At 63.3% G+C, this 15188-nt stretch overlaps 2 protein-coding genes across 4 annotated transcripts in view; both read left to right on the forward strand.

The window, feature by feature from the left end:
• The window catches only part of ELL (elongation factor for RNA polymerase II), a 69708-nt gene extending 63037 nt beyond the window's left edge, over positions 1 to 6671 (forward strand). The window contains exons 8-13 of one of the 2 annotated variants that reach the window (XM_088028955.1): positions 412 to 886; positions 2445 to 2624; positions 4069 to 4135; positions 4431 to 4602; positions 5749 to 5793; positions 6468 to 6671. In XM_088028955.1, the coding sequence (XP_087885081.1) occupies positions 412 to 886; positions 2445 to 2624; positions 4069 to 4135; positions 4431 to 4602; positions 5749 to 5793; positions 6468 to 6584 (1056 nt within the window). In that variant the 3' untranslated portion in view covers positions 6585 to 6671. The remainder of the gene's footprint in view (positions 1 to 411; positions 887 to 2444; positions 2625 to 4068; positions 4136 to 4430; positions 4603 to 5748; positions 5794 to 6467) is intronic. The other variant, XM_028087010.2, reaches the window with a different exon arrangement.
• Positions 6656 to 15187, forward strand: ISYNA1 (inositol-3-phosphate synthase 1). Of its 2 annotated transcripts, none has more exons than XM_088028960.1 (12): positions 6656 to 6816; positions 9210 to 9324; positions 12073 to 12201; positions 12342 to 12503; positions 12797 to 12929; positions 13070 to 13263; positions 13495 to 13644; positions 13728 to 13943; positions 14070 to 14234; positions 14340 to 14453; positions 14528 to 14745; positions 14885 to 15187. In XM_088028960.1, exons 1-12 carry the CDS (start codon positions 6656 to 6658, stop codon positions 15084 to 15086), a joined length of 1959 nt encoding a protein of 652 aa, XP_087885086.1. In that variant the 3' UTR covers positions 15087 to 15187. The 2 variants fall into 2 exon arrangements, with proteins under 2 accessions (XP_087885086.1, XP_087885087.1); XM_088028961.1 differs by lacking the exon at positions 6656 to 6816 and adding an exon at positions 6859 to 8823.
• Position 15188: the final 1 nt, after the last annotated feature.

Consider the following 15188-nt stretch of genomic DNA (forward strand, 5'->3'; position numbering starts at 1 on the left):
TGGGGATCCAAGTAGTTCTGGGTCTGGTGAGGGGTGGGGAGAGTCCCAGCCTGTGGGGCTGCCGTGTGTCCTTCAGACTTGGTTCTGTCAGCATCCCCATCATCTAGGGATGATGCTGAATGCTGCGACGTTTCAGACCAGTCCCTGGAGGTGGCCCTTCTTGAGTGCTCAGCTGGCCAGTTCCGCCGATTGCTGCCCTTCCTTGGCTCTGTCCTCAGGGTGGGCTGAGCCAGGTTAGCTGGGGCCTGGCTCTTCTGGGTGCCCCCTTGTGGCCAGACTGGGCCTTGCAGTCAGGCACTGGGTTTCCTAGGGCCTCATGAGCTCAGGGCCTGTTGCTCCGCAGCCACTTCTCAGGAGACACCAGTGGCTCCAGACACTCTCCCTTTTAAAATTATTTCCCTCCCATTGCAGAAACGATCACAACCTCCTGATTTCACCGACTCCCTGGTCAGCAAGAAAACCAGGATATCCCATTTTACCCAGAGAGCTCAGCCTGCCGTCAATGGGAAGCTGAGTGCAACCCATGGCCGTGAGGCCCTGCTGCCCACTCCGGGCCCACTAGCTGGCACAGATGCCCACCTGCCCCCGCGGTTGGAGCCCCCGAGGATCCATGACCCTCTGGCTGACGTCAGCAATGACCTGGGCCACAGTGGCCGGGACTGCGAGCATGGGGAAGTGGCCACCCCAGCCCCAACTACGTGCCTCAGCTTGCCCCTGCTGACGGACTGTGCCCAGCCCAGCAGGCCCCATGGTGGCTCATCACACAGCAAATCCAAGAAGAAGTCCAAGAAGCACAAAGACAAGGAGAGAGCAACTGAGGACAGACACCGGGCCCGGTTGCCAGACCACATGCCCAGCCCCCTAGGAGCCCCACCAGATGCTCCGGGTACGTACCAGGGGTCCGACCTGGGGTGGGGGATGCTGTGGGAGGACACTGCCAAGTGAGGGTGAGCTCCAGCCTGCCCCCACCATTGCTCAGAGGGGGCTCTACCACGCCATGAGCCCCCATACTGGCACGCCCTGCACATTCAGCTCCTTTGCATCGTGTTCCTTTTTTTTTTTTTTTAATTTTTTTTTAAGATTTTATTTATTTGAAAGAGAGAGAGTGAGAGAGCATGGGGAGGGAGAGAAGCAGACTCCCCTGCTGAGCAGGGACCCCGATTGCGGGACTTGATCCCAGGAGCTGGGGATCATGACCTGAGCCAAAGGCAGTTGCTTAACCAACTGAGCCACCCAGGCGCCCCGGCACCCTGTGTTCTTATACAAGGTTGTCTGTGAATGCCCCAGTGGTCTCGGCCCTGGAGCCTTCTGGGGTCCTACTGTGCGCCAGGCCAGTGCTGGGAGCACAGAACCTCCGAGCTGGGGCCCATGGGAGGGGACAGTGCACCCGGAGAGGAACTAGTTCCAGGTGCAGCTCTCCTTGCAAGGGAGGTCCCAGACACTGAAAGGGAGCAGGGTGGGGCTAGGGTTCAAGGAAGGCAGTGGGGTACAGGGCCTGGCTAGAGAGGGGGAGCACCTGGACTGCTACAGGCCTCGTGTAGCCTGCTCACTAGTGAACATTTCAGCTTGTGGAGACTGGGTTTGGGAAGCTGTCCATAGAACAGCAGGCTGTAGGAGCCAGAAGGAGGTCATGGAGCTGGTAAGAAAGCCGGAAGTCGAGAGACCTGGGATCACAGCAGGATGAGAGGGGTGCAAGGCTGGCTGGGGCTGTGTGCTGAGCCAGAGAAACTTTGTGGGGCCCAGAGATACTGGGGAGGTGTATGGACAGGCCAGACTTGGGGTGGGAGTAGGGGTCTTCACCCCCAGAGCCTGGGCCACCTTGAGTTCATAGCTGGGTGTGCCTGAGCTGAACACCTCCTGTGGCTGTTAACCTAATCAGCATGGTGTGGCCACAAAGATGCAGCTGCACCTGCCACCTGTGGACAGTCTCAGGCTGTGTAACTTGGTGCTGCTTTCAGATTATTTCCCTAGGAAGGATCCAAGCAGGAGGCATTCCTGGGGCAAGGGTAGAGCTGCTTTCTCCTTAAGGCTTTCTAATGAGTTGTTCAACTGCTCTCCAGAAAGGCCTTTCCCAGCCCATCCCTCTGGCTGGAGGGCAGGTGTTGGCAGTAGCCGGATGGAGGCAAGGCCTGGTTCCCTGGAGCTGGTCCTGCCTGGAGAGACAAACCCTGAGCAGGCCCAGCCAAGCAGCACGTCCTGTCCTAAATGGTGAAAGCAAGGCCCTTGTTCCTCTGGCAGGGCCCAGGGAAGGAGGAGGGCACATGGCGCTCAGACGGCTTCGGATCCTGCCCAGGGCACGTTGGCCTGGGTAGCTTGCCCCAGGCTAAGGTGGGAAAGTGAGATTTGGAATCAGGCAAACCAGGGAGTAGGTGGCCCAGGGGAAAAGAAAAGGACAACCAGGCACTAAAAATTGTGCTTTATCCATCTGAATGTGCGTCTTGCAGGCGCCTCAAATGTAACGGTAATGGCTGAGCACAGAGGCCTACCGTCCTGCTCTGAGGCTCCTTCCGGGACAGTGTGCTCTGCCTGTGCTCACACCAGCAGGAACCACCCACCTCCCTTTAACAATGGCATTGTTCTTTGTGCACCAGCCCCTGCCTCAGACGCACTGGAGAAGGTTCCAGGTCAGCATGTGAGGATGCTTCCTTGCTTTTGTGTCTCATATGGGAGGGACGGCATCAACTGTGACCCCATTCCTCTGTGTGGCATCGTCCCGGCCCTGCCGCATGCTCGCCTCTGCCCCAGACAGATGCAGCAGCCCCCACCTGTCTGGCAGATGGCTCTCCTTAGCCACCCCTGTGCTGATGCCACCTTGGACCCAAAACCCCAACTCGTGCCCCTCAGGGCTGGCTGCCTGTCCCCCTGTGCTGCCGGTCCACCCCTGGGTCCTCTGCCCATCCTTGTGCCTCCTCCCCACTCTTGCTCGGTCCGTGGACCCCTCCTGTTGCCTCGGTGTGCCTTCCTGGGCAGCCCGGTGTGCTGGGTGGGGGGCGGGTGGGGTGGGGAGCCTTCTCACAGTGGGACCCAGACCCGGGGGAAGCACGGGAGAAGCTAGTAGAAGGGGCACATGAGAAGGCAGCTGTGGGGAGGGTTCCCTTTAGGCCCAGGCCCTGTGGTGGGAACCAGCTGAGCGGGTGCAGCAGGGGCTGAGCGATGGCTGAGCAGCGAGGGCTGCAGTAGGAGCAGGGCCTCTGAGGTTTGCCTCAGGCCAGAGCTCGAAGGTGTCTTAGGTGCCAGGAGAATCTGACCCTGAGCTTTGGTTTCCCCGTTTGTTTTCTCACCTGGTGAAGATCTCAGAAGGGCTAAATGAGGCAATGTTAACTGGGCCCACAAATGGCAGAACACTCTGGAAGGCATACGTCATGCAAGGCATGTGAGGTGGAAGCACGGACTAAGCTCTCGCATGCGTGTCCATTGGGCTGCCACCCCGAGAGGTGGGAGATGTGTGCTCCATCCGTTGGTGGGAGTCCTGCGGTGCAGGGATTCCCAGGGGGGCTGCTTCCTCTCTAAGGGGGGCACAGTGTGTACTGAGGGTACACTGCACAGTGATGAAATCTCTTCTGTGCTGGGAAAGAAGCCCCTGGGGAAGAGGCTAGATTATAGTTTTGGCCAATTGTGCCCCCCAAGCGCCGTGGACAGGCCTGTGCCCTCCAGTTCCACCTCATGGGTGGCCTGGGCTGCAGGCAGGAGCCAGGACTTTCCCGAGTGGCCCTCTGTCTCCGTCCTGCCGGGCCGGAGCTGGGCAAGGGGCTTGCTCGTTTCCAGAGTAATGATCGGTCATCAGAGGCAGCGGGGTCTCTGGGTGGGTCAGGCTCTGGCCGGGCTGCCCAGGCGCTGGCCCTGTGATGAACTTGTCCTTGCAGCCGCTTGCTGAAAACCTGCACGTGGCACCATCTGGGCTCTCTGCACGTCCCACGGCTGTGGTTCGGGGGCACCCGCAGTGCTCCGCGGTGGTGTTCCTGGGTCCCGTGAGCCCCCCCCCCCAGGTGGCCCTCTGCCCATCCTGACTCCCCTTCTGCTATCCCGCCGTGTCTTTCAGACAGCAGACCTTCTGCTCTTCCTTTGTAGGTTTGAATGGGACCTGCAACAGCTCAAGCGTCCCCACCTCGACCTCAGAGACCCCCGACTACTTGCTGTGAGTACTTCCCTTGCCGGCCTGCCACCCTCTCCGCGGCCCACACTCTCCCCTGCACTGTAGGTCGGGGGCGGCGCGGGGGGGCGGGGGTTGCTCACTGCAGGGCCCTGCGTGGGAGCTCTCAGCCCCGCGGGCCTGTTCGAGGCCTGGGCCCCTCCCAGAGCCGGGAAGTCACCCGCCGCGCTGGGGCCTGGGTGGGGCCGCCCATGCAGCCGTGGGCGTTCGGGCCTACCCCCCCCACCCACCCCCCCCGCGGCCCCCTGAGCCCTGCCGGCCCCTCTTCCCGTCTCCTCAGAAGATACGCCGCCATCTCCTCCCCGGAGCAGCGGCAGCGCTACAAGAACGACTTCAACGCGGAGTACAGCGAGTACCGCGGTCTGCACGCACGCATCGAGCGGGTCACACGGCGCTTCACGCAGCTGGATGCCCAGCTCCGGCAGCTCCCGCAGGGCTCCGAGGAGTACGAGGTACGGCGGGGGGAGGGGCCCATGCCCGCGCCCGACCTGGGTGAGAGGCTGCTCATGGGTGCGGCAAAGCCCCGGGCCTCCAACCCCTCCCCGGTGAGGAGGGCCACTGCGCTCCGCCAGTGTCGCTCCGCGTCCCCGGCCTGGCACTCAGCTGGCCCTGGCCACCGCTGTGCTTCGGGCCCGTCCCTGCAACTCTGCCATGGGGGCCCACAGGCTCTCGGGCCCAGCTCGGCCTCCGGTGCAGTGGGGACACCCAAGACCGACTCTGCAGGTGGGAGACCCGACCCGCTGGGGCAGGAGTTGTGTTCAGAGCCATTGAAACAGCCAGGCCCTGTAGGGTCAGGTCACACGGGTCTGCCCTGCAAGAGCGCCTCGAGTCCTCTCTGCGGCTCACAGCCCACCCATGCTGTCAGAGCCACAGGGGTGGGGCTGGAGAGCCCCTGTGGCCCCCTCACCCTCCCATCAAAGGCACGTGGGCTCCCCAAGCCAGCCCGTGTTGGGAGCTCGCTGCTGGGGGGCGGAGTGTGGGGGGGGAACTCCATCCTTGGTCACCAGCCTCCCCTCATGCCACCTTTCAGAGCTAGTCTGATGAGCTGGGGTGTTGAGGCCCTCGTGGGGACCACTTCGGTTTCCAGAGGAAACCGCTCACAACTGGAGGAGCGATGAGGGTTCTGAGGGTCTGGGACTGAGGAATCCCGGGGTCTCGGTCTTCTCCCTCCTGCAGCCTCCACATGGATATTCCCCAATATGCCCCTGCACCCCCAGGTGTGTAGGGGGAGGGGGCTCTGCGCTTGACCTTGAACAGCGACCGGGCCAGCTGGGTGTGGGGGAAGGAGGCCGCCCGGCCTGCTCTTTGCCTCCTCCCTCCCGCTGTGCTGGCCGTTGTGTTTGTCCCTGAGGCTGGGCCCCTGCCCCTCACTCCCCTGGCCCAGCATCCTCCCCCACCTCCTGCCCTGCTCGTCCTCCCCTCCCACCCAGCCTGCCTCTCTTTACTTTGGTCAGCTTCTCTCAGGCCACGATGAGACTATTGTCTCAAGGCCGGTGGTGATTATGCAGGTCACAGGTTATCAGGGGAGAAGGGGTCACTCAGTAGGGGTCTCCTGCAGGCAAGGGCATTGTGTACTTTCTGTTTTGTTTTTCCTCCAGACTACTCGGGGGCAGATTTTGCAGGAATATCGAAAAATCAAAAAGGTATGTCTCCACCCCTAGTGGGGGGTGGGGTGGGGTCAGAAAAAGCTGTCTCAAGGTGAGCAGCACTAGACAAGGGCCTTGGCTGGCCTGGGGGTCTCAGGTCCTCAGAGCAGCTCCTGCCCGGCCCCCTTCCCCAATTTAGAGCTGAGAAGCTCAGCCCATATCTCCCTTGGCAGCAAAGCACCCTCTAGCACTCCCACTCCTCCGTGGCTGCAGCCCCCAGGCTCTTCCGCGGCGCTCCCTCCAAGGTCAGGGGAGGAGCTGAAGTTCCCCACCCCCAGCGGCAGGAATGCCTCCTCAGGGCCCTATCAGTTCTTGCTCGGAAGGCCACTGGCTGTGGGTTCACCACGTGTGTGCGCCCCTGTGTGCCGGGGCTTTTCTTTGCCAGCCAGGCCCCCAGCCCAGGAAGGAGGCTTCATGACAGTCTTGCCTCTGGCCACTCTCATCCCGGCAGTGACCCTGTTTCCTAGGATGGGGCTTGGGGTGGGACACCATCCCGGGGCTCTGGCCTAAGGTAGAGCAAGGGTCCTTGTCATTGTGTGGTGGGCACTGGCCTACAGGCAGGGGTAGTGGGAGCCCAGGGCGGCCCGTAGGTGGGCGGGCGCCACACCAGGCCGTGCCCCAGGAGGCCGGCTGGGTGGAGGATGTGGCTCAGCCCTGCCTCTCTCTTGCAGACCAACACCAACTACAGCCAGGAGAAGCACCGCTGCGAGTACCTGCACAGCAAGCTGGCCCACATCAAGAGGCTCATTGCCGAGTACGATCAGCGGCAGCTGCAGGCCTGGCCCTAGCCTGAGTCCACGGGGCAGGAGGTCCTGCCTGGCTCGCTAGGCCAGCTCCCCTTGCCGGGCGACCGTTCTGGATGGCGGGGGAGCTGGGGGCGGGGGGAGGGGGGGAGCTACAGAGCGGAAAAAGAGATTTATTTAAAAAAATAAACACGAGGAAGACACGTTCATCTGAGCCAGCAACGCCGGCTTTCAGGGGAGCCCCTGCAGACCTGGTGCCCTCAGCTCACAGACTGAGGTGGGGTGGCCGGCGTCTCATCCCACCCCCCCACCCCCCCCACCCCAGCCCACCACACCTCCTGAGGAGCCCCCACCCGGGATGGGCTGTTCAGGAAGCCCACCTCCTCTCCGGCCCACAGCCCCAGGGGCTCCAGCGTCCCCTCATGGAAAGACTCCAAGGCCAGCCTGCCTGCCTTTTCTAGTTTTATACAAAGACAGCCACTTTTAGCTCCTGCTTATGAGACTTCCGTCTATTTTTGTATGAGAGAGAAAGCGTCTTTTCTAAACCTGTGCCTCCCCTCCTTGGACACCAGGTCTAGATGCTGCCCTGTGTCCTTCCTGCAGTATTACAGATGCCTCTGAAAGTTCAGAGTTGTTCCCCAGGGCTGAGGGGAGACCCGAGGAGGGGGGGTGGCGGGGGTGGGGAGGGTGCAGCCGGCTGGCCTCCTGTGCTTGGGTCTGGCTGTGCTCCTGCCCCGGGCCCTCCCTCTGGTCCCCGCCTCTCCCCGCCCAGGCCAGGACGGGGTCTCTAAGGGGGTGGAGGCCCGCCCAGGTCTATTTCGAGAACTCCAGCTGGCCCCGGAGCAGCTGCTGGGAGCTGCAGGGGCAGAGCTGCGGGCCGAGCGGCTCTCAGCCCACCAGGCCTTGCCCCGCTATTTCAGGCCCTCAGCTGTAGGGGGTCACCGGGGGTTTTGTGCCAGAGCTCACACTGCAGCAGCAGTGTCGGATTTTATTTTATTATGTTCTCAGTCTCCCCCCTTTGCTGCTGCTTTTCTTTTCGCGCTGAGACCGAGTGGTCTCCATGCTGTTGACCTCACTCCATCCCTCAGTCCGCTTGTGGGTCTTGGGGTCATCTTAGCAGAGCCACCGCAGGGTTTGCACTCAGGGAGGGGCTGGGGGTCGATGGGGTCAGGGGACCCCCCGAGAGTGAGCTCAGAAAACGTGCCCTATCTGCTCACTCTGGGGGCATGGGATCCATGGACACCATAATTGCTGCTTAGTAGCCGTGCCTAGTCTAGTGTCCCCCAAAGTGTCGGGGGACCACGCGCACGCATGCGCGTGTGTGCGCGTGTGCACGCGTGTACGTGTGTGTGTGGGGGGCCCTGCCGGCGTGCAGTGGGGCCTGAGGCGTGTGTTCACATTCAGCGAAGCCACCCAGGACTGGGGAAGGCGGAGGGAGTGGCTGCAACCTGGAGCCGGGGGCTCGCAAGCTGGGGGATGTGGGGGGGTGCTGCCACCAACAGTAGTGAGGCAGGGAGAGCAGAAATGCTCAGTAGACATGTCTATTTTTCTAAGCCACGGGGACGTCTCCTCATGGCTTCCCAAAGAGCAGGCGCCGAGTGGAGGCACCTGCAGTATGCCCGCCCCGCCCCACCAGCTCCTGCCCGGGGACCCCTGGGATGCCCCGAGCACCAAGGGAACTGATCCTTCATGTTTCAATGGCTGTTGTTTTGTTTTTCATTTGGGATGGAGTGGGGGCTGCAGGCCCCAGGGACCCCCGAGTTCTGCAAACAGCCATGTCATGTGCTCAGCTGGACATGCAGACTCGGGTGAAGGATTATTTAAGGAGGCTGCAGCCTAAGGGCTGACCCGGCCCTCTGCCCTGGGAACCAGTTCAAGGGACTCTAAGTTGAATTTCCTTTTTGTTGTTGGCTTTTTGTTGTTTTGTTGTTGTTGTTTTTCTCCTTTTAAGGAATTATGAAGCTAAGAAAAGTTTTGTGCTTTGGGGGATGATGGACGAAAGTCCTAGCTGATTAAATATGGTCTAACTTATTGATACTGTGTTCCCCCCCCCTTTTTTAATATTGTACTGTGGAGAAAAACTATTTTGAGCCATGGAGTTGGTGTTTACAAGAACTTTTCACTTTTGCCAAAATGTTACGATTGAAAGGCATCCGCGTCTTCAGTTTCCTAATATTTTCTTAAAAGATCTAGTGTCCTTTTTGTACACTAAACAGGTGAATGCTGATTTTTTCAACCTACAATAAATTTCACTGAACTGAACCTAGCAGCCCCAAGTGCCTGGGTGCGTTTGTGTCTGTCACAGCCGGGGCCTCCTGGCGCCCTGTGGGGGTGGGCTGGGGTCAGGAGGAGATTGGCCCTGGAGCAGCCATGGCGGTGGGCGGGTGGGGGGTGGGGGGTGGGAGGGAGGCTGGCGGCGGCGGCGGCGGCGGCAGAAGCTGACTGGCTGAGGCGGTGGGCCCTGCTCGTGCGAGGCATGAGGTCACACCGCCTGGATATGGGGGCAGTGGGGAGCCACGGTGGGTATATGAGCAGGGGCCTTCCGGAGTGCCACAGCCCCCAGCAGTAGTAGGGCCACATGGGGCCCGGGGAGTGCCCTTCCTTGGGGAAATGAGCTGCGGCTGGGGAAGACAGCAGTGACGGCCCTGTTCTATTGTCTCTCCCCGCTAGGCCGGCTCGCTGGGGCTGCCCCTGCGCCCATGATGGGGATGGGGATACCGGGCCCGGTGGAATCCCCCAGGCCCAGGATGCCAACAGGGACGGCTGTCCTTGTTCCAAGCTCCAGGTGAGGAGATGAAGGCAGGGGTCAGGGTCCTGCTCCTGAAGGACGGGGTGGGGGTGGGTATTTATTTTCAAAAGGAAAAACAGACAAAGAATAAGCCTGGGATGAAAGGGCTCCAGGGGTCAGGGGCTCTGGGCCTTAGCCTCCTGGACAGCCCCGCTGCCCCCAGCTTCGGCCGGAGTTCTAAGGTGGCCCGGGGAATCCAAGGGGCGCAGGAGACAAGGTCAGGCGGGCCCCGTGGGGCCGAGTGGCACACACCGGGCTTTTAGGGGATAACATCTCTATCCCCACAGCCCAAGGTCCAGGGCCAGTGTCTGCTCCCTTGAACCCCATCAAGCCGCAGCTTTGCCCTGCCCACGTGCTCCCCTAGGCCCATCGCCAGACTCCCCTGCAGCCCCTCACGCTGCCCCCAGGCACCATGGCCATTACTCCCTGAGTGCACCTTAGCCGCAGGGAGTCCCATCAGGATCCTTCCTGAGCCAAGGATGCCACAAATCCAGCCCCCCAGGGGCCCCAGAAAGGTCTTCCCAACCTCACAACCTTGGGGCCGCCCGCTCACCCCTGCCACTGGCTGGCCAACGTCCCTGGTTGTCATCCCCCCAGCACGCTGATCCCACGGCCCTTCCTGTGTGCTAGGCTCCGCTTGGGCACTGGCACTTAGTGACGGAGACAGCCCTGCCCCTGCCCTCAGGAGCCTGTGTTATGGTGGGGACAGAGGTCCCCAGTCACTCCCAGGCAGCACAGTCCCCCCCATGTTGCACACCCAGGCGATCCCTGCCATCACTGTCCGGTGCCCAGCTGACCGCTCTGCCCTTGCCCTCCTCCTGGCACCTCCCACAGGCTGCCCCATGAGTAGTACTCAGGCTCCCCAGGGCTGGGTCTGGGGGCCTGTCCAGTCTGCACATTCCCAGGTCACCTGGCACTCAGAGGCGCAAGCTCCCTTCAGACCCCCCGGCGCCAACTGTATTTCAGCTCTTGGAGCTGGCATCAGAGCCCACAGGTTAGGGGCCCAGTCCCATGAGACCGCCCCCCACTCCAGACACCTGCCACAAGTGTCTGGCCACCCATACTTGTGAGCAACTGGTTATACATCAGGGGTTCCCATGGCTCTCCCTCCGAGGTTTGCTAGAATGGCTCACAGCGCTCAGGAAGACACTTCCAACAGCCAGATGGAAGTAGATGCTGAAGGCAGGGTGTGGAGAACGGCACTGGGCGCCCATGCCCTTCTCCAGGTGTGCCCCCCCTCCCACACTTCTTGTGCTCGCTCAACCCGTGCGGTGTTGGGGTTTTTACGGAGTTTCCATTATGTAGGTATGATGAAATCACCAGCCTTTGGCGATTGAACTCCATCTCCCCAGCCAGAAACCAGGGACAAAACCCAAATATTTGTTACACAATATTCCCTGTCCCCAGCCTTGAGGGTCTGCCCTGGTCCCCAAACTGCTGCTCTCCCCCTTCCACCTGGCCACCTTTTCATCTGCCCCTGAACCCACTCCCCCAGGTTTTTGCCTGGGCAGTCCTTCCTGTCTCTTGATAAGAGATGTCTTTGCATCTCAAGACGCCTTCCAGCAGCCACCTCCTCTAGGCAACCTGCCCTGCCAGACCCTACTTCTGACTTGTCTCTGGCTAGGGGTGCCCTAGTCTACTTCCGGCTCCGCCACACTGGAGTCCCTCGAGGGCAAAGCCTGGAACCGGAGTCTTGGAGCCCCCAACCCCCAAGGCCAGGCCCTGACCATGTTTCCTGTGAGCGTTCCCAACTATCCACCTTTTGGGTCAGCTCCAGTGGTGGAAACTTTCCAGCCGGAGGAGGCCGCTTGTTTTGGAAAGTTCCTGGGGGAGCCGCCCCCGCCCGCCCGCCCTCCGGGTTCCCACGCTCCCTTATCACTGGGTGCTAGGGGGGCGCAGTGCTGTGCCTGCCTAGCTCCTCCCCAGCTGACCTCCTTGGTCCTGCCCCTTCCCTTCCCCTCCTCTCCTCACCGAACACTGGCCCCCCTCTAGCCTGGCCCTGCCAAGCCCTCCCACTACAGGTAGGGAAACCGAGGCCTCGCAGCGCCCCTTACACACACCGTGTGAGCCCTGCCCGGAGTGCGTGGTGGGTAGTCCTGCTCAGGAAGGGGGAGGCGGAGGCGGCCCAGGCTGGAGGAGTGCCTGGCTGTGGAGTCAGAGCCCTGGCTCAGTCTTTGACCCTCGTTTCCACTGCAGTTATCTCGGACCCAGGTGCCCAGCCCTCCTGCCCAGCTCCACCTCCTGCCTGGTGGCTGGGTCTGGCGCTCTCTTGCAGCCTTAATGTCCTCTTTCGTAAAATGAGGGGAAGTGGCCGCGCGCCCTAACCGGCCGTGGTGTGAAGCGAATCCACGCGCCCGGTGCGCGGGCCGGGGTCTGCAGCCCACGTGGACGTCCGGCCGCGCCCGGTGGGGGGCGGGGAGCCCAAGGGCAGTGATGGCTCGGGCCTATGGGGCCTTGAACCCGAGTCCTCCGAGTCCTCCGAGTCCTAGGCCGGCGCGCCCCTCCTCCCCGCGCGCCCCTCCTCCCTGGCGCGGGTGGGGTGAGGGGCGGGGCGGGGGCGGGGCCGCGGCTCTTTTCTCTGGAGTTCGCGCGCCCCGAGCCCTCGCCGTCCGCCACTGTCCGAGTTGACTCCGCGCCGGTGAGTGCGGCCCCGGGGCGTGGTGCGGGCTCCCTGGGGACCGCGGTCGGCTCGGGCCGCCGGCTCTCCTTTCCCCGCTGACCTCCTTGCCCACCCTGCGCCCCTAGCTCTCCGCGATGGAGGCCACAGCCGATTTCGTGGTCGAGAGCCCCGACGTGGTCTACGGCCCCGACGCCATCGAGGCTCAGTACGAGTACCGGACAACGTGCGTCAGCCGCGAGGGCAGTGTCCTCAAGGTAGGGAAGGGACCCGGGGTGGGGGGATGGTGGGAATGGGGGAACCAGGGAGCCGGGAGGAGACGGGAATTACCCAACGTCGAAGACTGTGAGGGAGGAAGGGCCTGTGGCCTCAGGCTCACTGGACCGCCCGCCCCCAGGTATACCCCATGTCCACGCGCTTCACCTTTCGGACCGCCCGGCAGGTGCCCCGGCTTGGGGTCATGCTCGTCGGCTGGGGCGGGAACAACGGCTCCACGCTCACCGCTGCCGTGCTGGCCAACCGACTGCGCCTGTCCTGGCCCACGCGCACCGGCCGCAAGGTGGGGGGTCGGGTGGGGCTCGGCCCGAGTCCCTGCAGGAGGGGGAAGGGCCTTTAGGGGGCGGAGCTCTACGAAGGAGGAGACCCTCCGGGGACGGAGCCTAAGGTGCCGGCGGGCTCCCGGGGGTGGGGGGGGGGGACCTCCAAAGGCCGAGCGACTTCTGCCCTGGCTAGGAGCACAGAGCTGAGGCATCCAGAAGGAAGGCGGAGCTTGAGGGTGCCGGGCGGGGCCCGGGCCGGCTAGTGGCTCACGCCACGCCCCACCTCACTTCGCCCCGCCTGCCGCCCCCCCAGGCGGCCAACTACTACGGCTCGCTGACGCAGGCGGGCACCGTTAGCCTGGGCTTGGACGCCGACGGCCAGGAGGTGTTCGTGCCCTTCAGCGCCCTGCTGCCCATGGTGGCACCCGACGACCTCGTGTTCGACGGTGGGCGGGGCCCTAGGCTGGGGGCTGAGGTGGGAGGCGGGGCCTGGAGGGGCCCACGTTCTGGGTTGGGCTGAGCTTGGGGGTGTGTCGTCCCTCCCCCGCCCGTCCCCCCTCCTTCCCCCCACCCCCCGCCGCCCCAGGCTGGGACATATCGTCGCTGAACCTGGCTGAGGCGATGCGGCGCGCGCAGGTACTGGATTGGGGGCTGCAGGAGCAACTGTGGCCGCACTTGGAGGCCCTGCGCCCGCGGCCCTCTGTCTACATCCCCGAGTTCATCGCAGCTAACCAGAGTGCGCGCGCTGACAACCTCATACTGGGCACGCGCGCACAGCAGGTGCGGCCCCGCCCCATACCCTGTATCCCTTGCCACTTGTTGCTCTTGCCTTTGGCCCCGAGTTACCACCCACCACCCCTCTCATCCCACCCCCGCACCCCCCCGCGTTATTGGCCTTTTGTCTCCTCGTTCCCATCCTGAGGTTCCAGACCTCACTTTGCACTTGGGGAAGAGTAGCCCAGACTTCCCCAGCTCGAGGGGCCTGTACAACCTCCTTGCCTCCCCGCCCAGCTGGAGCAGATCCGCAGGGACATCCGCGACTTCCGGTCCAGTGCGGGGCTAGACAAAGTCATCGTGCTGTGGACAGCGAACACGGAGCGCTTCTGCGAAGTGGTCCCAGGCCTCAATGACACCGCCGAGAACCTGCTGCGGACCATCCAGGTGGGTGCATCCAGGGTTGGGAAGAGGGGTCAGGACCAGCCCCAGAGGACCCCTCCGTGCTGATCGCCCGCCTACGTCCACAGCTGGGCCTGGAGGTGTCGCCCTCCACTCTCTTCGCCGTGGCTAGCATCTTGGAGGGCTGCGCCTTCCTCAATGGGTCCCCGCAGAACACGCTGGTGCCTGGGGCGCTCGAGCTCGCCCGCCAGCGACGTGTCTTCGTGGGTGGAGACGACTTCAAGTCAGGCCAGACCAAGGTCAAGTCCGTGCTCGTGGACTTCCTTATTGGCTCTGGCCTCAAGGTGCGTGGGCCTGGGGGGTGCACAGCTCGGGAGGGGGCGGGGGGGGGCCTGGAGACCCCAAGCCCGCACCGCGGGGCTTGTGCGCCGTGGGGCCTGCAGCTGCCGCGGGACCCCTTGTTCCTGTAGACCATGTCCATCGTGAGCTACAACCACCTGGGCAACAACGACGGGCAGAACCTATCGGCGCCGCCCCAGTTCCGCTCCAAGGAGGTGTCCAAGAGCAGCGTGGTGGACGACATGGTGCAGAGCAACCCCGTGCTCTACGCGCCCGGCCAGGAGCCCGACCACTGCGTGCGTGGGCCACAGGCCGCTCTGGGGGTGGGGGGTGGGGTGGGGGGAAGCCCCTGGTGGAGGAGGGCAGGGACCCCTGTGACCTCGTGCCGGACCCCCCCCCAGGTGGTCATCAAGTACGTGCCGTATGTGGGCGACAGCAAGCGGGCGCTGGACGAGTACACCTCGGAGCTGATGCTGGGCGGCACCAACACGCTGGTGCTGCACAACACGTGCGAGGTGCGGGGCCCGCCGGGGCAGGAGTGGGGCTGCCCGCCGGCCCTGCCCCGCCTTCTGACCCGCCGGCCCTGCAGGACTCCCTCCTGGCCGCGCCCATCATGCTCGACCTGGTGCTGCTGACCGAGCTGTGCCAGCGCGTGAGCTTCTGCACGGACGCCGACCCCGAGCCGCAGGGCTTCCACTCGGTGCTGTCGCTGCTCAGCTTCCTCTTCAAGGCGCCGCTGGTGCCGCCCGGCAGCCCGGTGGTCAATGCGCTCTTCCGCCAGCGCAGCTGCATCGAGAATATCCTCAGGTGGGCCCCGGCTTTGGAGTCCCCATCCGAGGCCCGAATGTCCACTGGCGGCCTCGGCACAGGGATTGTTGGGGATCGGAGGCTGTGGGGTTCGCCAGCTGCATGGTCTGGCCCCGCTCAGCCCCAGCCTTTCCCCCAGGGCCTGTGTGGGACTCCCGCCACAGAACCACATGCTTCTGGAACACAAGATGGAGCGCCCCGGCCTCAAGCGAGGGGGGCCTGTGGTCGCCAGCTGCCCTCTGCCCTGCAAGAAAGGACCAGCGCCAACTGCCCCCAACGGCTGTACGGGGGATGCCAATGGGCACTCGCAGGCTGAGGCACCCCAGATGCCCACCACTTAGGGCCGTGGCCATCCATCTCCCCCAAAACTCTCGTCCCCACTGCCCCTCAGAACCCAACCCTTCCAAGACCCCTGAAGACAATAAAGCCAGTGCCACTCTCAG

This window comes from Eumetopias jubatus, unplaced genomic scaffold, assembly GCF_037043125.1.
Source record: "Eumetopias jubatus isolate StellerSeaLion01/CBP00866 unplaced genomic scaffold, mEumJub1_p1.0 scaffold_1, whole genome shotgun sequence".
Lineage (NCBI taxonomy): Eukaryota > Metazoa > Chordata > Mammalia > Carnivora > Otariidae > Eumetopias > Eumetopias jubatus.

Excerpts from the sequence above, each read along its gene's own strand:
- ISYNA1 (XM_088028960.1), top strand. The coding sequence starts at position 6,656 with ATGGCGGGGGAGCTGGGGGCGGGGGGAGGGGGGGAGCTACAGAGCGGA. Across the intron at positions 13,645-13,727 it reads ACCTGCTGCGGACCATCCAG|CTGGGCCTGGAGGTGTCGCC; the intron begins GTGGGTGCATCC and ends CTACGTCCACAG. Across the intron at positions 14,454-14,527 it reads TGCTGCACAACACGTGCGAG|GACTCCCTCCTGGCCGCGCC; the intron begins GTGCGGGGCCCG and ends CCGGCCCTGCAG.